General features: G+C 46.7%; 1 protein-coding gene across 8 annotated transcripts in view; it reads right to left on the reverse strand.

Annotated features, from left to right (window-relative positions):
- AFF3 (ALF transcription elongation factor 3) overlaps positions 1 to 22,581 on the reverse strand; it is a 632,364-nt gene that overhangs the window by 58,386 nt on the left and 551,397 nt on the right. For all 8 annotated transcript variants that reach the window (XM_070798074.1, XM_070798072.1, XM_019969793.2 and 5 more), the window contains one exon: positions 2,743 to 2,929. In XM_070798074.1, coding sequence (XP_070654175.1) covers positions 2,743 to 2,929 — 187 coding nt within the window. The remainder of the gene's footprint in view (positions 1 to 2,742; positions 2,930 to 22,581) is intronic.

Here is a 22,581-nt window from a genome sequence, read left to right on the forward strand (position 1 = left end):
CCCCCCCCCAACCCCTTCCTGCTCCCTGGTCAAGCTCTGGTATGAAAGGATGTCCCAGACCAAGAAAGAAGAAAGAACTCAAATGAAAAAAATTAGTCTGATGACAAGCAAGCAAACCTCAGGCCACAGAGACTGAATCCAGTGTCTCTTCCATGCCCACTTGCAGACTAGGGGTTATATTCCATGGTGATGCATGTGAAAGGCAGTGGCTTTCTACAACCAGGGCCAGAAACACAGCTTGGATGAGACTCAGGAGAGCCAAGCAGGTGCCCAGTACTGGCACGTTGAGGGGCAGGGTGCAGGATGCAGGTGTCTTGGGACATCATGAGGATCTCCTGCTCTCATATTAGGACATTTCTGAAAGGGGAAAGGAGGGCCAGATACGTTTTGCTGCAAAGCAGCAGAAACAGGTCTTTGCGGTGGGATGGGAGGTGTGTGGCTATGAAGAGCTGGGTGGTCCTGTGGGGGACAGGGAAACGGGTCTCACTGCTCTCTGTCAGGGGACCTGGGCCAGCTCAGGGCAGAGGAGAGCAGGGCTGCCGTAGAGTTGGCCCTTAATGCTTCCTTCCCTCTTTTTAATGTTCATTCTGCAAACTCATTGTAATTCTTTTTTTTTTTTTTGATAAAATCTTTGGCCATGCCACATGGCTTGTGGGATCTTAGTTCCCCAATGAGACACCAAACCCACAATGTTCTTGGCAGTGAAAGCACGGAGTCCTAACCACTGGACCGCCAGGGAATTCCCTCTTTGTATTTCTGAAGGGTGTGTGTCTGTAGTCGTCTTGGGAAAAAATGTTAAAAAAAAAAAAACCAAGCCCCAAACCCCTTACTTTTATTCCAAGGAGTACATTCCTTTCCAGCAGAGAGAAGTCACATGCTCTGTGGCTACACCTGTCACTTCTGCACTCCCTCTGCAAGGAGAAGCCAGAAGTCGAAACCTACCCGTTGCCTCAGGCAACTTAAACTCTAAGGCCTGTGTTAGCAGCTTCCCCTCCTCCTCCTTCTCCTCCTCCTCGGCTGGGGGCTCTGATAGCTGCCGGAAGAAACGTCAAGTGCTTCCTTTCATCATCAAGGAGTTCAGGTCTTTGTAATTATTTCAGTGACATTTAGAGGGAGTCTGCTCAAAGCCCTTTATAACCGTGCTTCTCTGAGGCTGGTTTCAGCCTCATCTAGAAACTCCAGGAGTCACATTTCAACATGCAAATAATATTCAACATTCCTGAATTTAACCTTCAAAGTCACAAAGAGGCGGGGATGGGGGCTCTCATTCACAGACCCTGAGGCTTTTAATCCACCACCACTGTCCCCCCTCGGCCCTTTTAATGTCCCTGGAACCCAGTTTTTTCTACTACATATTCTGGAGGTTTTCAACAAATCAGATCACAAAGCTGGCTCTGAAGAAGCTTAGTTAATGCCTCTGTTTTGTTTTGTTTTTTGCTTGTTTGTTTCAAATTATTCTCATTAGAATATCAAGTCTGTGAAGACAGGAATCTTCTTTGTCAGATCATTGCTGTCTCCCAGGGCCAAGCGTATCTGTGGCAGAAACTCAATATTTGTTGAAAAACCATAAATGAACAGATGAATGAATGAAATAATGGAGAAGGAATAATTTAGCTTCTGGGGAAAGTCAGGGTTATAGCAACAGATAGCTTTTATAGGTTAATGTTGCTAAGGGCCTTCCCCTTACTTATACAGGGAGACAGACAGACAGATCAAGAGAGATGGAGGGAAAGAGAGACATAGGCACACAAACTGGAAATGTGAGGCTGGTTGGCCCTTAAAGGTGCTCTCCTCTCAGCACCAAGGTTTGGACATGTGGGTTTGGTTCATTTTAGAGCTTATTTAGAAATTTGGGCCCCAAAGTGGTACAGAGGATTGCAGGCAAAAAAAAAAAAAAAAAAAAAAAAAAATCCTATGACCCTCAGTAACGTGAAATGTCTTTACACTTAAGAAGAAGCCTATGTTGTTCCTTCTTTAGAAATCAAAGTGTACCCTTACCAATCCAGAAACTGGACAAATGTGTTCTCAGTCCTCTCTCAAGGATCCATGCTCTGAGTTACTATTTAATTTTCCCCTTTAAAGTAGAAATAGCAATGGGTTTTATCGGGACCATATCATGTTTTTATATGAGGCACCTAAATCTTCCACATAGATACTCATCATACCTATAAAAGCTTTCATTATTATTTTCAGGTTCATGCTAATTTTTCTCTGTATATTTTCACAAAGAAAACACAGTTAAAAAGGTTTTATTTATACTTATAGCCCGTGTTCTTCTAATCTGTGACAAACTGCAACAAGGTAAGATTCTAGCCATGTCTAATCCACAAAACTCCTTTCTCCATGATTTACAGGGGCTCACACTTCAGGTTGGAGCTCCCCTATCTGCTTATTGCCTCGCTGACCCCAATCGTCAGGTTATTTCCAGTCAGTGATGTTTACAGCATGTTTGGAAAGTTCTGGAAGTCAAGATAGAGATTTTGGACTGTAAGAGATGAAGTTTCTAGATCTCAAAGGAAGCTCTCTAGCTAGGAGCACTTTGAGGAGGAGGTTGGGGGAAATGAGCCCAAATCAATCCTGGCAGGCTCCCTGGGAGCGGTGGCCTATACGGGTCACAGCAGCTTGCAGGCCATGGAGAGTGGGGGAGTGGGAGGTGTGAGAACCACACTGGGAGGAGGACTGACTGTGCTCCCCAGGGGAGAAGCAGGCAGGGGAGGCCCCCGGAGGCCCGCAGGTACTCACCTCGGGACTGGAGTAGTGGGGAGGCTTGCTGCCCTCGCTCTCGCTGGAACTGCTCTCTGTCTCCGAGTCGGACCCCGAGCTGCTCTCCGAGTCGCTGGAGGAGCTGCTCCCACTGCTGCTGCTGCCGCTGCTGCTGCCCTTGCTCGAGGGTGCGGAGGCCCTGCAGTCGGCCGGCTGGAGTCCGGCACTGCCCACCCGCGAGGAAAGAGAGGGAAGGGAAGCCGAGTGAGCAAACACGGAAGCGCCGCTGAGCGGGCTGGCGGGCACCGGAGGCGCGCAGCCAGCACATCTGCCAGCCGTCACCTGGATGGAGCTGGCAGACCCACCAGCAAGGTCACAGCAGCCTCCTGGTTAAGACAATGGGGCACAGAAATTAAACTGGGAGCGAAGGCTGCTGCCCCCTGGCCATCGGGCACCGGCTGGTGTGACTGGTCTATGTGACCATTTCAGAAAAGGAGGTGACGTCGCTGCAGGAGGACTGTCCCTGTTTTGCTGCTGTTTCTGGGAATGGCTTTTCAAATGCATCCCCGATTCCAATCATTGACCAAAAAAGCCAGGAAATCCAAAATGCTTGAAATATTTTGCAAAGAACGAAAAGGTCTGTTTGCTTTATTTTAGGAAGTGGGCTGTGAGGAAGGGCACAGTGTCCTGCTCTGTGCTTGCATGGCCTTCTGGAAGGTTCCAGACACAGAGGGACGGACCAAGTTGTCTGGCTTCCTACCTCTCCCCACCCATAGCGTCCAGTGCTGTCGTCTTTACAGGACCTGGGTTGCTGTCTAAACAGTACTTTTCCTTTGAGCCTTTTATTAGAGAACAGGAGATCCCTCAGTCACACAGTTTTTATTTATTCTGACTTTAAAATTCAACTCCAGTGCAGTGGCATACAGCAATACCATTTCAAATTATACTCGATGTTCATATCCACGCTGAAATCTGCCAGGAAGTTCTATACTCAAATTAGAAACTCAAAGAGAACAGCAAACATGGATACTCCTCCTGGCAATTAATTAACCACAAAAATGCAAATAACATGCATCCACCCAAACAGTGAGCCATAGAAGTTCTGGTACTCACAAAATAGCCAACATCTTCAGTGTCCGTTATTAATTGCATTGAAACACACCTGACTCTGTCCTTTTTGAGGTCAAACTCTAAACGCAGAAAATGCAGTGACTACTTTTTTAATGTTAAGTCAGCACATATTGGCTTGCTTTTCCCTCTTGTGACCACCATTTCAACAGGACTGCATGCAAGTGAGCTTGTCAGTTTATGGTCTCAAGCGCAAAAGCAGCCAGGGCAAGGTAAAGGACCCTTCCCACCTGCCCCTTAGATCTTTGACAAATGCTTTGCCGGGGGACAGATTCCCATTAATCCTCAGTGTAGGGGCCGGGGGAGGGGGCGAAAATGCTTTGGGATCTTGCTTTTCAGAAGAATGATAAGACAAGAAATGATCTTGCCGGATGGACCTACAAATCAAAGCACTGTTTTGAATTGCAGGTTTAAGGAAAAGCGGAGTTTGAGCATAACCTTCCCCAGTGGTTTTTATTTCTTCTGCCAGTGTCATGGTCTGTACCCAAACAGTCCGACAAAATTCTTCACCGTCAGGCAGCATCTGCAGCTTGACACCTTGCCTGAGCGAAAATGATTCCTTTCCCAGTCTGCTGTTTGTTCCGGGGTTGAGTGAGGACTCCTAGATCTTTAGACAGAGGCTGGGAAGGGGTGGTTAGCGATCTAAGAGTTATAATATTTTTTTCTTCCCTTATGAACTAAAATCCACTCTTCCTAGGGGCCGAGTCAAAGTGACCACTGTCAATGGAATCATAAAGAAAAGGCTCCACTATCAATAGAATCATGAAGAAAAGGTTGTTAGATCCTGAACTGAACATGAACGTTTGGGATCCATGTTAACGGTTTGTCAGCAGGTCCCCAAAACACTGGGGAAAAACCACAAAAAGACAAAAACCTTCCCCAACCCAAACCAACACAAACCCAAACCTAAAAACTCCCCAAAGCCAAAGAACACACGTTGGAGGAAAGAGATCTGTCTGCCTGCCACACTCTGGAATGACATCTGCTGAAGTCCAGGAAATTAAGAGAAATAAAGAGCATTTTGATTGGTTTTATATGATGGTCAAAGACTTTGATCACCAAGCGGTACATTCTCCGGCTTTCATCCCCACAACAAAGGCTGCGTGAGGCTGGCGCTGGGTGCACCTGGTTGCTCTGTCTGCAGCGGAGGCAGCGACGTGTGTGCAGTTCCCTGGGGCCTGCACCGCAAGCTGACTGTCTTTTGAAGAGCGGCGCTTTAATTTCTGGGAAAATGTCCATTAAACAGTTACTGTGCCGCCTTTCTTTTATGACCGCTGTCCTGTCGTAATGAGACCCACTAGCCCAGGGAGACAGAGTCTCTGATCTGAATCAGATTGGCAGAAAAGCCTTAAGAGTTTTATGTTTTCCTTCCTTATATTAGGAAATTCACTTAAAATGACAGTTTTACTGGCATAACTATTATTTGCTTTTGAAACAGTTGGGAGAGCCAAGAATTTTAGGTTTTCTTCCTGCCTTGCTTTGAAGGGCTGTGAGGCTCTTGTTGCCTCTGGGGTCAGGACGGAATACATCCGTGTTTCCGTGGTCTGGGTAGAGACTGAGTGGCTTTTGATACGACAATCAATATCAAGGATGGAGGCAGGCCTGTCTGCAAGGGCTCTGGAGGCTTTGGTTGTTGGATTAACGTAACTGCCCTAACCTCTATAAAACCTGCTCCAGTAACTAGCCTTTTTGGGGGTCACTGGGGAACGCTGGTCATTTCAGACTCAGTGTAGTGACCGTCTTTGCCATGAGTAGAAGCCGCTGTGGCAGCCAGGGTGGCAGAATAAAGAAGCCAGGGATGGTCATCACAGCGGATGAGAACTAAGAGAAGGATGGTGGTGGTTTAGTCACTCAGTCGTGTCCGACTCTCGTGACCCCAAGGACTGTAGCCTGCTAGGCTCTTCTGTCCGTGGGATTCTCCAGGCAAGAATCCTGGCGTGCATTGCCATTTCCTTCTCCAGGGGATCTTCCTGATCCAGGAATCAAACCCAGGTCCCCTGCATTGCAGGCAGATACAAGAGAAGGATGGGCTTGCTTAAACCACAGAAGCTCTTTGGGGTAGTGGAATTAAGACGATGGAAAAAGACATATTGAGCATACCCTCCTGCAAGAAGACTTCAAGCTTTATATATTTAAAACTGCAAACTGCGAATTTTAGTGTGCTGACTAGTTGTCATGTTTCCATACTAAAGACATTAACAATTTTTTCAACTTAAGTTAAAAAGTAACTTTTTCCTGAAATGATAACATGGATTGACTGTCGTGATGACACAGCATTGGGCAGTTTTTAGGGGAGTTCTTGGACCCTATGCCATTTATGGATCACGGTGCCCTTGAAAACATGTGGACGTGAAGATATTATTGAGATCATGGAATAAAAGCCTTTGTGTCAACGAACTTCGCACAGTGCCTGGGACATAATAGGTGACCACATGTGATTATTTTTTGGGGCTCCAAAATCACTGCAGATGGTGACTGCAGCCATGAAATTAAAAGACGCTTACTACTTGGAAGGAAAGTTATGACCAACCTAGACAGCATATTCAAAAGCAGAGACATTACTTTGCCAACAAAGGTCCATCTAGTGAAGGCTATGGTTTTTCCAGTGGTCATGTATGGATGTGAGAGTTGGACTGTGAAGAAAGCTGAGCACTGAAGAATTGATGCTTTTGAAGTGTGGTGTTGGAGAAGACTCTTGAGAGTCCCTTGGAGTGCAGGGAGATCCAACCAGTCCATTCTGAAGGAGATCAGTCCTGGGTGTTCTTTGGAAGGACTGATGCTGAAGCTGAAACTCCAATACTTTGGCCACCTCATGCAAAGAGTTGACTCATTGGAAAAAACCCTGATGCTGGGAGGGATTGGGGGCAAAAGGAGAAGGGGACGACAGAGGATGAGATGGCTGGATGGCATCACCGACTCGACGGACATGAGTTTGGGTTAACTCCGGGAGTTGGCAACGGACAGGGAGGCCTGGCGTGCTGCGATTCATGGGGTCACAAAGAGTCGGACACGACTGAGCGACTGAACTGAACCGAACTGTGATTACTGAATGAAAAAATAAATAATAAAAATAAGGATTTAACCTTTCAAAAAGGTTACAAACTCATTGGAAAATACCTTGATACTGGGAAAGACTGAGGCAAAGGAGAAGGGGGTGACAGAGGATGAGATGGTTGGATAGCATCACCATCATGGACATGAATTTGAGTAAACTCTGGGAGACAGTGAGGGACAGAAGAGCCTGGCATGCTGCAGTCCATGGGGTCACAAAGAGTCAGACATGACTTAGCAACCAAACAAGAGAAACAATCTCTCTTCTCTATTTAAAAAAAAAAAAAAAAAAAGATCACCAAAAACAAGTAAGGGGATTTCAGTCCCTCTCGTACTTTTCCAGTGTTAGTACCTCTCCTTGAAGAGAATGTTTTTAAACGTACTCAAAATTTCATGTGCTATGTAAGGTAAGCCCCGTTCTCCCCTGGATGGTTTATTTCCTTTTGGTATTTTTATTTCAAGAAATGTTTTGCCTGTTTTGTGAGTGGCCGAGACCAAATACCCATTTGGGAGTGTCTTAGCTTCGCTCTAAACAAATTGCTCGCCGTGCCCCTTCCTTTGGCTGCAGCGACTGAATCTGGCCTGGGCCGAGTCTGAGTACCAGTGGTCAGAGAAGAGATCTGGACCCCAGACGCCTAGATCTCACAGCACAGGCCCTCCTGCCAAGTGTACTGTGGGGCCTGGATAAATATCCAAGGTCGTTCATGAGCTTTGAACTAACAAGGAACGTGGAGGCTGGCTCTGTGCCTGGCGGGCACTGTGTGGGTCTCTGTGATGCCCAGCGTGCCGTTGAGATGGATTGAAGGATAATAGTTTAGGAGAGGTCCCTCTCCTTCTTACTCAGCACTCTGTATGAACTAACACATGCTTGCTCTCTAAACCATGATCAGTGGCCTGGCGTTGGTCCTCCTTTCCTGACGGTGTCTCTGAGGATACCAACTGATCTAAAACTATAACCACACTGTTGTTCAGTTGCTCCGTTGTACCTGACTCTTTTGCGACCCCATGGACTATAGCCTGCCCAGCTCCTCTGTCCTTGGGATTTCCCAGGCAAGAATACTGGAGTGGGTTGTCATTTCCTTCTCCAGGGGAATCTTCCTGACCCAGGGATGGAACCCGGTTCTCCTTCATTGGCAGCTGGTCTCTTTACCGCTGAGCCACCAGGGGAGGCTCCGATAACCACATTAGGAGATGTGACTGTGGAAAAGCTGGCACAGGAGGTTTGCTGTTGCTGGAATTATCCCCCAAAATATAAAACTGGCAGGACTGTTGGTCTTGGACTAAAAGTTTTTGTTAGCTCTGATGCTGGGAAAGATTGAAGGCAGGAGGAGAAGGGGATGACAGAGGATGAGGTGGTTGGATGGCATCACTGACTGGATGGTTATGAGTTTGAGCAAGCTCCGGGAGCTGGTGAAGGACAGGGAAGCCTGGCATGCTGCAGTCCATGGGGTCACAAAGAGTCAGACATGACTGAGAGACTGAACAACAACAACAAAACTCTGTAATACCTCTAGGAATAAGTCTTGCATTAAACATGGTTTTTGAAGCTCTTCATGGTCTGACCTTAATTAAATTTCTGGCAATTCCTCAATGGGTCCACCCCCAAACCTAAGCTATAATAAATCTCATCACTTTGACCACCTGGGTACATTTGCATATGCTGTTTTCTGTGCAAGAAAGCCCTTTCTCCCTTTCTTTCTCTGGTTACCTCAAACTCACTCTCCAGGAATGAGTTGCAACATCTAAAAGTTCCAGATTGCCAGCTTCTCCCGCTGGTCCAGGCTATATGAGGAAACGTGAACACCCAGAAATCCCATGGACAGAGGAGCCTGGTGGCCTACGGTCCATGGGGTCACAAAGAGTTGCACAGGACTGAGCACTCACACAGGCACACACACGCGGGGAGCACACTGCCGTGTCTCTCCTCAGGCCCAAAGTTCTCGGCTGACCTGCCTTCTCTCCATCTTTCAGTCTTCTTATGATTTTTAAATATATACAACCTGAAGATTTTAGCTATTCTCTGCAAGAGGAACAGAGAGGAGTATATCAGCATCTTATTCCAGAATAGGAACCACTCAATTAACATTTGTCAAGTGGAAGCCAAGACATGGATACAACCTAAATGTCCATTAACGAAGGAGTGGATAAAGAAGATGTGGTACATGTATACGATGGAATGCTACTCAGCCATAAGAAGAGTGAAATAATGCCATTTGCAGCAACATGGACGGACCCAGAGATCATCATGCTGAGTGAAGTAAGTCAGACTAAGAAAGACAAATATCATATGATATTGCTTACATGTAGAATCTAAAAAAAATAAAAAGGTACATATGAACTTATTTACGATAAGAAACAAGAGTCACACATGTAGGGAACAAAGGCGGAAGTTCCCTCCTATGGTTGCCAAGGAGGAATAAATTGGGAGATTGGGACTGACGTATACACATTACTATAAATAAAAGAGATAACTAATAAGGACCTACTGTACAGCACAAGGAACTCTACTCAATACTCTGGGAAAATATATGGGAAAAGAATCTAAAAAAGAGTGGATATATGTGTACGTATAACTGATTCACTTTTCTGTACACCTGAAACTAACACAGCATTGTAAGTCAACTATACTCCAATAAAAATTAAGAACAGTATTTATCAAGTCAGAAGGAGCCCTCCCTCAGTACTTCCAGACTCCAGCACTGTTTAACTGTGTGAAACGCCGACGTAGGAGACCACCAGGCAGGTCTCCTCTGCAGTCACTGCCCACTCTATCACTCAGGCAAATGAGGCGTTCCTTAGTTGAGTCGAAAGACATTCACTGTGGAAATTAAGCTCTGACTTTAAAAGTCTGTGTACTAAAGCTAGAAAGAACACGTACGTGGATAGTCTTGTGAGAAAAATGACTCGAACTGAGATTGTAAAAATGTTAAGGATAAAAGGAGGGCGTGTCTTTATGTTCAGAGTAAACAGCATGCGGTAAAGGATGATCCTGTGTGACCTTTGCTGAGAATTCACTTGGCGCCAGGAGAGCTATAGCGTGCGTGTGCGTGTGCGTGCGCCTGTGCGTGTGCGGTTTGCGGAGGAGGGAGCTGACAGACACTTAGCCAGGCAGAGTGCCCGCCGCAGAGGAGTCGGTTTCTTTCAGCTTCTCCAGGGAAAGAAGTGAACCGCCAGAAACCGTGCATGCACGCGTGCCTGCGTAGTTGCTCAGTCACGTCTAACTCTTTGCAACCCCATGGACTGCAGCCCACCAAGCTCCTCAGTCCGTGGAATTCTCCAGGCAAGAACACTGGAGTGGGTTACTGTGCCCTCCTCCAGGGGATCTTTCTGACTCAGGGATCAAACCCACACCTCCTGTGTGTCCTGGATTGCAGGCGGATTCTTTACCCGGTGAGCCATCAGAGCTGTATAGAATCATAAAGTACGTGAAGTCAGCTATAGAAAAAACTGTAATGCAAGTCATGATACCACTTGTTGACAATGCAAAAACTGCATATTTTCCACTAATATACAAAATCAAACAAAGGAAAGTTCTACAAATAAATCAGAATGGAGCATGCAGACCCCAGGGGAGGACAATAGCCATACCCCCAAACAGGAACTCAGGTCTTAAGACCTGAGACCCTGGGGTTTTCTGTTACTTTATGCCTCTGTCTCTTTCTTAGAGGGTAGGTATTATTCTGTCTCTTTCTAGGTAGGGACGACCAAGTTCTTAATAAGGGACAGAGTTGAGATTCTACTTTAGAAAGCTATCCAATGAAAACAATCAGGGATATGTAAAACATGTATCTACAAGGATATATGCTCTTATGTTATTTGCAATGGGCTTCCCTGCTGGCTCAAATGGTAAAGAATATGTCTGTAATGCAAGAGACCTAGGTTCAATCCCTGGGCTGGCAAGATCCCCTGGAGAAGGAAATGGCAACCCACTCCAGTATTCTTGCCTGGAGAATCCCATGGACAGAGGAGGCTGGTGGACTACAGTCCTTAGGAAAGGATTTGTAAACAACCAAAATGCTCATAAACAGGAGACCAGTTAAATAAATAACTATACATTCTTATGAGGGAATGTAGTACTATGCAGTTATTCTAAACCTATTAGGGCAGAATATTTACTGCCATGAAAAATTCTCACTCTGAATTTGTGAGGCAATGGGCTTTCCAGTATGCCTATCATCTGAGGGCAGAGAAATGGACCAGGAACACCTACGTGTGTGCTAATCCTGCTTCTTCCCTTGGAAGACAGAATAGGGTTTTACTGACTCAGGGTTTTTAAGCTTAAGAATCAGAAGGTCCAGAGGGTCCTCTGGACCAGAGGGACAAGTGGGAACCAGAGGGTCCTACTTGTCTATAAACTGGTTCTGACATGGGAGTATTAAGAACACAGAATGTGTAAGTCTTTTTGATGGGGTTTGCGAAGCACTGAGACGTAAATACTTTGTTACAACCTCCAAGGGGACCTGGGGTCCACCTGTGTTAGCTGTGGGGCACCGCTTTCTCTGCTGTGTTGCTGAACTCTGCCAAATTAGTGAAGGCCGTCATCTAACCTCATGTGATATATGTGCGTGGTCTTTCCTGGACAATCTGCTGGCTACAAAGTAGCATGATCGGAAGTACATAAAATATATACATATTCCATATACAGAGCAAAACACTGGAAGGATACATATTCAAATGTTAACTGTGGATATTTTCAGAAGGTGGAATTATGTGGATAAATATTTTTTGAACATTCCTATTTTTTCCAGTTCTTTATTTTTTCACCAATATCACATGTTTCCTTTTAAATGTCAATTACATTGTGGAACTTTATTCTACTACTATATTATTGAATTTAGCTTGCTAGTATTTTAGTTAGGATTTTGGGAGGACCTATATTTATAGGTGAACTTGACGTATATTTACATTTATCCATTTCATGTTTTGTGTTCCCTGGTAAAAAACCCTCCTGCAATGTGGGAGACCTGGGTTTGATCCCTGGGTTAGAAGATCCCCTGGAGGAGGGCATGACGACCCACTCCAGTATTCTTGCCTGGAGAATCCCCATGGACAGAGGAGCCTGGCAGGCTACAGTCCATGGGGTCGCAAAGAGTTGGTCACGACTGAGTGACTAAGCACAGCACCCAGCATTTCATATTTTGGGAACAATTTCTGGCAGATTTTGCAACATGGTGGTTTTAGCTTAAAAGAATATATTGCATAGTGTTTCACCTTTTATAGTGTCCTATCTATAGTAAAGCTTATATAGTATCAGAATTATTTGTTCCTTGAAATTTAGAACTTATCACTTGAAACTTACCATTTTTGTAATAACAAAAGTCTAAAAGGCGGTGCAGGGAGGCAGGTCTGTAAATATCACTGGGAAGCAGAGAAACATCTGCACCTCTTGTTTGAGTAACAGACAGGATTTAAGCTGGGAGACCTGGTGAGTTAGGGTCTTGGAGGACACTGGGCTTGCACCCTTGTGGAATGCTTCTCCAAAAGCCTGTTGGCTGGGCTAGACCATCCCTGAACCTTACAGCTAAGCGAAACCACCCTGCGGCTGCATTATCGTGCAGCCCTTGGCAGCGTTTAAGAGACTTGCCCAGAAACTGCTGCCTTCTGGTGCTGCAAACCTGCTTCCCTTTGAGTCAGGTGGGTGGTCCTGCCAGTGAAGCTGAGTTGAAAAACCTTTCTTGGCTCAGAGAGCATTTCAAAGCCAGGAACTCAACATCCTTCTCTTCACGATTGGGACTGGAGTTGCAATGCAGCAACAGCTCACTCTATGGGAAGCCAAAAAGACCCCCAAGCACAGTGCCTCCCCTGGCAGAGTTACTATCTGGATAAAAGTCCCATTTACATTTCATTAATTTTATTATTAATGTGAATATTATATTAATAAAATTAACATAATTTTAATACTATCTGCATAAAAGTCAGATACACAATGTGAAAACATTTTCCCCTCTGTGTGGGTACTCTTTTCCCTTTCTTGATGATATCGCTTGCAACAAAACACTTTTAATTTGGATGTAGTTGATTAGCCTATTTTTTATCCTTACTTGACTATTTTTAATAATAGATGCTTCAATGTATATGGTTTATTATATTTTTTCAAAGCATTTTCTTTTCAGATCCCTCCTCTGAGCCTCACGATAATCTACATAATAAAAGAGCCATCATGTCCACTTCACAGCACAGGTGTGGGGGAGAAGGAAGGCTTGGTGGAGAAGGAAGGGTGCCCCACAGATCCCAAACTCCTCAGGCTAACTTGCACTCTCTGAGGACCCAGACTTTCTCAGTGACTGCGTTAAACTATCAGCCTTTCTGGCCTCAGGCACATTAGGCACATCTAGAGAATTTTTACCATGTGAGGCAGAATACTGTGTAAACTTTAGAACTGGACAGACCCAGACAGACATCTGACCTCCTCTGCTTGCTCACTGTGTGGCCTCGGGGAAGTTGCTGACCCTCTCTGAGCCTCTCAGCTGCCTCCCTCGATTAAGGGAGTAGTAACAGCATTGGCCTCATAGGGTTGCTAGGTGGACTAGATGAGAACATGCTTGTAATGTTCTTAGCACAGTGCCAAGTATGTAACAAGTGCCCAATACCTAAGGTTAACAGTAGTCTCCTTTAATTTTTAATAACTCTCATACTTCTTCCAATATGGCAGCCCAAACAGATAGGAACTCCTCCAGTTTACTGGCATTCTTAACTCATATTACCCATCTGTGGTCACCTCATGGGATTATCAGATGTGCGATCAGGAAGGAACCTGGGAGATTAGCTACTGTCTCTCCAGAAAAAGAATGTCGAAGGTGATACAGCAAATGAGCTTTCCAACACTACTTCTTAGAGGTCTCCTATTTCCATAAACTTTGCTGTTTTAGTGCTGAGTTCCAGACAGCTAGGACCTTGAACAAGGTCAAAGGCAGCTCCCAAGGGAGGCTGGTGGGGCCCAGAGAGATTGGCAGCACCCAGTTGGAATCGAGTATGTCTCCTGAAAACCCTCCTCCTACCCTCATCTCCGTCTGAATACATCAATCCCATTTCTCTCCTGTGTTTAAAGCAAATAAACCAAGTGTCTTAATGTCAGCATGACGTGGTGTTTAATTTGCATCTCACCACGGAATACAAGACTTAAGAATGACAAGCACAAGCTATTTTCATGGAAACCAAATGACAGAATGTGAACCCAGACTTGTGGCCGTGCCCACTCAAGCTGTGATCTCATGAGCCGTTGTCAGACAGGCTGGATTTGCTCCCCAGATGAGGACTCTCAGGGCAAACGCACCAAGTATTATTCAGGTGTTTCTGCAGGAAGCGCTCTTCAGAAGGGCCTTTTGAAAGGCTGTGTAATAGCGCAGAGCTGACAGACCGTGTCTGGTGACAGGGAACATGGACAGCAATTAAAATAAGCAGAAACCTAGCAAGGAAGGACATGTGGGCCTCACAGTAAGAAGCCCCCAAAGAGGGGAGTTTCCAGGACCGGCAAACTCAGAGACTCTGGGGCCTCAGCAGGGACTCAGTTTCTTTCCATATCCTCTCACTGCCATCCTTGACTTGAGCGTCTGCAGGCTGATGCTCCTCACTGCTCTCAGATGGCTGCTGCAGTCATCACACATAGCTGCCCATGTCCAGGAAAAGGGATGGGCCTATCTTATTTCCCTCATTGCACAGACTACCCCTCACGTCAAGCTGGCTTGAACTGCATCATGTGACCATGGCTAAACCAGTTCCACAGTAAGGGTAAGATCACAAAGATTGGGTTGGACCAATCAACAGACATTTCTTAGGGCTGGCGCCTAACCCACTTCGCCTGAAGAACCTGCGGCTCAGTGTAAGGTGAAGTGAATAGGGGGTTCTCTTTGTAAGGAAGTGAAGACCATCATCCAGAATGCCGGCACTATCCGTGTGATCCTAACTTCCCAGATACCTGCCACATGTCCATCAAGGTGAGCTTGATGGATCAGTCCCGTTGAGGTTCAGGGGGAGTGGGGCAGCCTGGAAACCTGCAATCCTGGGTCATAGTCATTCCCTGGAGGTCTCCACCTCCCCATCGATTAAGACATGGGCTTGGATCAGATGATATCTAAGGTTCCTCTCACTACTAATATTCTCTGATAAATCTATCAATCAAAAATCCAATGATCCTCATTTTAGCTACTTATCGTGAGAAATGCCTAATAAAATTCTAATGAGATGACATGCTCCTTTCTGGGCTTCCTAGGTGGCATTAATGGTAAAGAAGCCACCAAGCCACCCGCCAATGCAGGAGATGAAAGAGAAGCAGGTTGGATCCCTGGGTGGGAAAGATCCCCTGGAGTAGGAAATGGCAACCCACTCCAGTATTCTTGCCTGGAAAATTCCATGGGCAGAGGAGCATGGCTGGCTACAGTCCATGGAGCCACAAAGAGTCAGACATGACTGAGCAACGGAGCACACACATGTTCATTTCTATGGAATTCTTTGCCTTTCCCTCATTCAGGATGATGCGCCATGGGAGGGTGAGAGAAAATTAGAGAACACGGGCCCCCAAAGCCATGATGACTTATTACAGTGAGTTAGTCCTGAGTGGACTCTAATATGCTGTCCCTGTGTTTTCTTCCTGAAGATGCATGGAGGTGTCTATATAATGTTTGAGCACATGTTAAACACCTGCCTTGACAAGCCCAGGTGATCACATGCATTCTCTTGACAACTATGTACTGAGCCTCTGATACGTTAGATGCTGTGCTGGGGGCGAGAGATTTCTTAGCTTGCTGTGTGTTGACTTCCAAGATGAGCTGAAGGCATTACCTGCCTGAATCCAGTCACATCCAGAGCATCTTCCTTTTGTTTTAGGTCAGCAGGGTTCCTCTGCCATTTAGAATTTGCCAGGCTCCTTCCTTGCACTGTGGGTCTGTACCCACACCTGTCTGGCATTGTTCTGAGAGTGGCGGGGGCAAAATGCACCATGCAAATCCACACCCTCTGATTTGGAGGGCCCAGAACAAGGTTTCACGGAGAAGGCAATGGCACCCCACTCCAGTACTTTTGCCTAGAAAATCCCATGGACAGAAGAGCCTGGTAGGCTGCAGTCCATGGGGTCTCGAAGAGTCAGACACGACTGAGCGACTTCTCTTTCACTTTACACTTTCATGCATTGGAGAAGGAAATGGCAACCCACTCCAGTGTTCTTGCCTGGAGAATCCCAGGGATGGGGGAGCCTGGTGGGCTTCCGTCTATGGGGTCGCACAGAGTCAGACACGACTGAAGTGACTTAGCAGTAGCAGCAGCAGAACAAGGTTCCAAACAAGACAGTGTATGTCAAGTGTGGAATTGTGTGATAAAATCCTTAGGGCTGAGAGTTGAGGGACCAGGGGAATAGGGGGGTCCCCAGAGGAGTAGGAGCTAAGCTGAGTGCTGAACACAAGGTGGGATTTATCTTCTAGAGTAGAGATGGGGCAAGCCTTGGGCAAGGGGGTCGAAGAATGGGTGGGAAGCCATGGCCGGCGGGACCCATCAGGGCGGTTATGCAGGGTGAAGAGAAACAGGCTCAGACCGGAGGCGGTACTATTTATCCTTCCTCCTAGTCTCCAGAGTCTGGTATCAAGTAGCCCTTTAATTAATTACTTAATTTACTTTGGTCCCAGGGGCCCGCGCCTGTGATCCTGTGTCTGTCTCGATAATTGGGGTCGGTGAGCAGGTTCCCGCGAACGCAGGAGCAGGAGCCCTGTGGCTTGCGCATGCGCAGTTCGCTTTCGCGAGCCTTTCCCCAGGTATCTGGGTTCTCTAGCACCACGTGGACAAGATGGGCTCCTCCCATCAAGCCTGGTTCTGCAGATCTCCGCACTCTAGCCCTTCTATTTAGGCACACGAATGATGATGAACAGAGCTGGAAATACAGACAGGGACTGACGGATTTCCTGGACTGCGTGAAATGAAATTCTGTAAGCAAATGTTCTATGTCATTTAAAAGAGCAAGGCTATTCTGAGTGGGACGCTCTTGAGAAAAACGCTGGACCAGGGCTCTCCAGCCTCACTCCGGTGCAGCCGCAGCTAGGGGCGGGGACATATAAATAGGGAGGTGGGCTCCTCTCCAAGCACCTTTACAGTGTGGCCCTACAGATATACTTTTCAGAGGCTGTGCCCCCAAGAGAACACTGAGGGAGACCTCATGGCAGAAAGCAACCCCCACGGACAGAGGCAGAGAATGAGAGAGACCCATTCTAGGGGTCTACCAAATTCTAGGGGGAACACCAAAAAGACATTCCAGTCGAGGAAAGACATGTACACATTGGTATATCTAAAACGGATAACCAAAAAGGACCCACTATAGGACGGGACCCCGTATAGCACGGGAAGTCTGCTCACATGGGAGCTCTGCTCAATATTCTGTAATAAACTAAATGGGAAAAGCATCTGAAAAAGAATAGATACATGTATATGTATAACTGCATTACTAACTGTTCATCTGAAACTAACACAACAGTGTTAATCAACTATGCTCCGACACAAAATACAAATTAAAAGAAAATACAATTTTTAAATGGCCAAAACAAACAAACAAAGATGTTCAGGCCATGCCTTTGTCTCTTTAAGGTTAGCTGAACAATGAAAGGCAGTTTCATTGCCATGTTGATCAAAGAGGGAGAACAGCGGAAGGGGTAGGTAAGAAAAGGAAAGGGGAATGAAATAAACTAGAATGTGGGCAATCTATTATAACTTTATTTGCTTTATCATTCCCGAGTATGGCTTCCCAGACAGTGCAGTGCTAAAGAACCCTCCTGCCAATGCAGGAAACATGGATTTGATCCTTGGCTGGGGAAGATGCCCTGGAGGGAGGGCATGGCAACCTACTCCAGTATTTTTGCCTGAAGAATCCCATGGACAGAGGAGCCTGGCAGGCTACAGTCTGTGGGGTCACAAAAGAATTGGACACGACTGGATGACTGAGCATGCACACACGCATGCACAGTGCCAAGTAAGTCCTGTGACTCTCCAGCACCGTCCTGGAGGAGAAAGTGAGCAGTCCCTTTCCCCGGATGTGCAGCCCGCTGACGGGAAGAGCATCCCCAAACATCGCACCACAGGCCAATCAAACTTTCTAGTCCCTGCCCGATGAGATGATTTGTTCTGGGAGGGCCTGAATGGGCCTGTGCATCAGCCGTGGATGAGCCAGGCCTGCAGGGCCGCAGCATGTCCTTTCCCTGGACACCAGGATGGAGGCTGGAGGTGCACTCCGGGCCCCAGCTCGGCTCTGGTGAAAGGCAGAGAGCCTGTCGCTTGTCCAGGGGAACGGCTCCTGCCAGCAGGGAGCTCCTGCTTCAGACCCATGTGTCTCCTTGATCAGAACCACTCTGCCTCAAAGGCTGTCTCACTTTTCTTTTCCCAGTGAAGGAAAAAGGAGCAAGGGGGATCATAGGAGGCAGGAGGAAGGTCTGGCCTCGGAGCTCGGCTGGCAGCGTGCACCTTGCATGAGTCCAGGGAGCAGAGTGCATTTGGAGCCTCGGAGTCACCCGAAGGAACACTCCCCACAAGGATCTTAAGTTAAAAGATGGGACTTGCCTTATGTCCATAAGGCCAGTGACCTGGCATCCCCAGGCCCTGGAGCCAGGACCTGCCACTTTATTTGCAGGGGCTCACTGTGAAACAAGTATGTGAGCCTCTTATTCAGGAGGCAGGAATCTAGTGTCATCACACCACCAAGATACAGCGCCCCTCTTTTCTTCTGTGGCCTCTCAATGGGCCACAGCATTTTTTCTTTGCTATTTCACACCATGCTCTCTGAGCCCTGGGGTACTTGTGGGGTTAATATAAGACCAGGCACTGGGCGTCTTATCAGGTGGTGCCCTGGCTCAGGGGTTGTGACCTCCAAAGTATTGTGGCCTTTGCACCAGGGTGCATGAGGCAATGGGGTCAGGTTGGGGGAGAGGGTTGACCCTGAACAGCTGCCCACTGAACAGACCCCAATGCTGCCAGCTTGGGGTGGAAAGGGCTTTGCAGTGCCCCAGGCGTGCTGCCCTCCCGACCCAGCTGTGTCCATGCCCTGCTGGTGGGTATGAGATGGCAGCAGTAACTGTGCGGAGTGGAGGGGGAACATTAGGTGGGACCAAGGGAGGCAGGCTCTGAGAGCCCATCACAGGGAGGTGGTCTACCCAGAGCCTAGGGCTCCAAGCCCCTGCTGCACGCCCCAGGTCCCACTGGACTTTGCTTACAAAACACAGATTCGAGGAACAAACTTAAGAATTTCAGGGGGACAACTGCAGAGCATTAAACCAAGTGTGGGCAGTCTGAGCATGGGGCTGTACAACACTGCACGGTCAGCGGCCCATGAAGCTGCTCCTGCTTAGAATGCAGGTTTCCTCCACCTCTGTCCTCCTCTGAAACACAGTGCTCAATGCATAGGCTATCTTCCGGCTCCTGTCGGGGGGTGGGGGCAGATCCTGCCTGTGATCTACCGGTAACCGATCTGCTCGAATGCCCCTACTTAGCTCACTGCTGTAAAGGTGGAAGAAAATTCTGCACACTATTTCCAGGTAACCAAGGTGGTGACAGCTTTGGAAGCTCAGAGGAGGCTCTGCAGAGAAAGGATTTTAAATAAGTTGGAGTCCCATGTAATTAAAATAATCTCGAATTAAAATTGCCACTTCAGTAATTGCTTTTATATTACAATATTTACTACCATTGCCGTTGTGTAACTTATCTCATTAATTACCTCTGGAAGAAAGTTAGGCAATGAATAATTAATGAGATGTGATAACCGAGGGAGTAATAGGGCTTAAGACACAGAGCTTGGAAGTGCCACCTGCACGTGGTCCCATTAACGAGAACCTCGTAGCCGGAAGGGCACAAGCTGGCAGGGGATGCTGTGTGCCCATCCCCCGGAGTTCTTCCAGGTCAGCACAGAAATCTCTGGGGCTTCCTCCCAGACGTGGAAACAGGTCAGGAATTCTCCTCGGTGGCAGCAAGAGAAAGCTTCCGTTTTATTGAAAACAGACAGTCCTTGGCACAGATAACTCAGCAAAATATAAATCAGAAATGGCACCAAAGGGTCAGCACAGTGCTGAGGCAGCAGTCCGTGCCTTCTGTAAAGGGGAGCCTGATGTTTTCCACCAGGACATGGACGGCGGGCAGGGGATGCGGAGGGAGTAGGAGTGCAGTCAGGTGCCTTTGATCTGCAAGTGGTACCCACCCCCTCCCCCCCACACGGAGTTCCAAATAGGCCAACACTTGCTCCAAGGACGATACTCTCTGCAGGCGCAAAGACACACAATCGTCCAGAAAATCAAACAGAATCCTTGTGCACTGTCCTACTGGGAGTGAGGTAGTTATTCTATTGTCTGAAAAGAGAGAAAATTAGTTTTCAAAGAAGCACTCTTGGAGAGTGAGACAGAATTGTGATTTAAGCTGCACTGATAGTTTGTATACACATGGCCCTCTAAGATCTGGACATTTTCTGATGTAATTTCCAATGAAGATCAGATAGTTTCACAGATTACTTTTTAGATGGACTTTTGGTCAAGATATGCTGTCTGTAGGGTTGCCAGATAAAATACAGGGCACCCTCTGAAATTTGAATTTCAGATAAACAATGAATAATATGCAATATTAGGGATATACTTGGAGAAGGCAATGGCACCCCACTCCAGTATTCTTGCCTGGAATATCCCATGGACAGAAGAGCCTGGTGGGCTGCAGTTCATGGGGTCTCGAAGAGTCAGACACGACTGAGCAACTTCACTTTCACTTTTCACTTTCATGCATTGGAGAAGGAAATGGCAACCCACTCCAGTGTTCTTGCCTGGAGAATCCCAGGGACAGGGGAGCCTGGTGGGCTACCGTCTCAGGGGTCGCACAGAGTTGGACACAGCTGAAGTGACTTAGCAGCAGCAGCAGCAGGGATATACTTATCCCAAAGTTTTTCCTGTATCTTTATTTGCTAAATCTGGCAGCCTAAGGTTTGTGATCTTTCTAATCCACCCATTATAGAAACGTGTGGTGTCAAGCACGGAGGAAACACTCCTGGAAGGTTTGTGAATGAATGCATGGTCTGGTATGTCTGGCAAACAGCATCACCATTAAGTAACATGCAGGGATTTCCTGCTCGAAGTTGTGCACAGTGTCTTCTGGGTTATTTGACAGGATCCGAGATGGAATAACATGTGAGAAGATTAATTATAGTTAATCATAGATTGGGAAGTCTGAGGATCTGGGAGTTCATATTTCAAGTTGCCTAAACTGTATTTTAAGATCAATGTAATACAACAGACATTTTCACGGAAGCACAGTATCAATGAAAAAAAATGTTGCCATATCAGTAAACAAAGGGTGTTACAGCCATCAAGCCATCACATTAGAGCTGTTTCAACCACCCAGAGAGTGCCTCCTGAGGAGACTCAGGAGGAGAAAACGCAGGATACTGGCTCCAGTTAGCTGAGGTGCACGCCAAAGGAATGATTTCGATGAGCCCCTGACTCTTGTATTTTGCCAAGAATACAAAAGTGCTAAGTTCTTTAACTTGAGATATCTGGTTGTCTTTAATTAAAACAGTAATCTCTTGAAGTTCTGACTACCTGGTCTTTGTTGCAAAAATTCCTGTATATCCTGGCTCCTCCCTTAGCCCTTTGGAGCAGTCCCTTAGAGCTATCTGAGATGCTGTGTCCCGGGCTTAAGTCCTCAGTTTTGTCCACTGAATAAAACATAATTCTCAACTTTTAGGTTGGGCACTGATTTTTAGTTGACCATAGTTTTAGTAGACCATAGAAAAAAAATAATATGGAGAAGGCAGTGGCACCTCACTCCAGTACTCTTGCCTGGAAAAATCTCATGGATGGAGGAGCCTGGTGGGCTGCAGTCCATGGGGTCGCTAGGAGTTGGACATGACTGAGCGACTTCACTTTCACTTTTCACTCTCATGCATTGGAGAAGGAAAGGGCAACCCACTCCAGTGTTCTTTTTTTCTTTTTTTTTTCACTCCAGTGTTCTTGCCTGGAGAATCCCAGGGACAGAGGAGCCTGGTGGGCTGCCATCTATGGGGTTGCACAGAGTCAGACACGACTGAAGTGACTTAGCAGCAGCAGCAGCAGTCAGAAAATAAAAGGATGATACCATCTGTGTCTATTTCAAAGTCACAAAATTCAGGGTTAAAATGTTGCCTTTTAAAGCTTTTGAATGAGCTGAAAGGGATGAAAAGTAAGCCTTATGTAACCACTTTCTCAGTGAAACAAAATTTGTTTACATCTCCACAACTGCAACACTGCCAGCTAAGGTAGAAACCAAATGTGGCCATAGTTAGAGATTAGAATTTCTATAAAAAGAAAATGTATTGAACTGGTTTCCAGAGCAGGTGTAGAGAGTGTCCACACCCCAGGGCCTTCAGCACATCCTGACTGTGGGGGTTCCACCTGCCCTGAGCTGTGTGCTGCTGCGCTTGGTGATAATGTTGGAGTAAATAAGTACCTGCCCTCCTTGGGCTGTTTCACACAAAGAAAGTGGGGACTTTAAAGCTAGAGCTGATTTTCCAAGCTTGTGCTCGCTGTTGTTTCCACTTTTAATCTCATGCCACCGGCGAGGTAGAAAAGTCCTCGGAAAGGAATTCTACTCCTTCGGGTCTTATTGGACCTTCCTGCTGCCCTGGATGGGCTTCCCTGTTGGCTCAGACAATAAAGAATTTGCCTGCAATGCAGGAGACCGGGGTTCAGTTTCTGGGTTGGGAAGATTCCCTGGAGAAGGGAA

This window comes from Bos indicus, chromosome 11 (genome assembly GCF_029378745.1).
Source record: "Bos indicus isolate NIAB-ARS_2022 breed Sahiwal x Tharparkar chromosome 11, NIAB-ARS_B.indTharparkar_mat_pri_1.0, whole genome shotgun sequence".
NCBI classification, from domain to species: Eukaryota; Metazoa; Chordata; class Mammalia; order Artiodactyla; family Bovidae; genus Bos; species Bos indicus.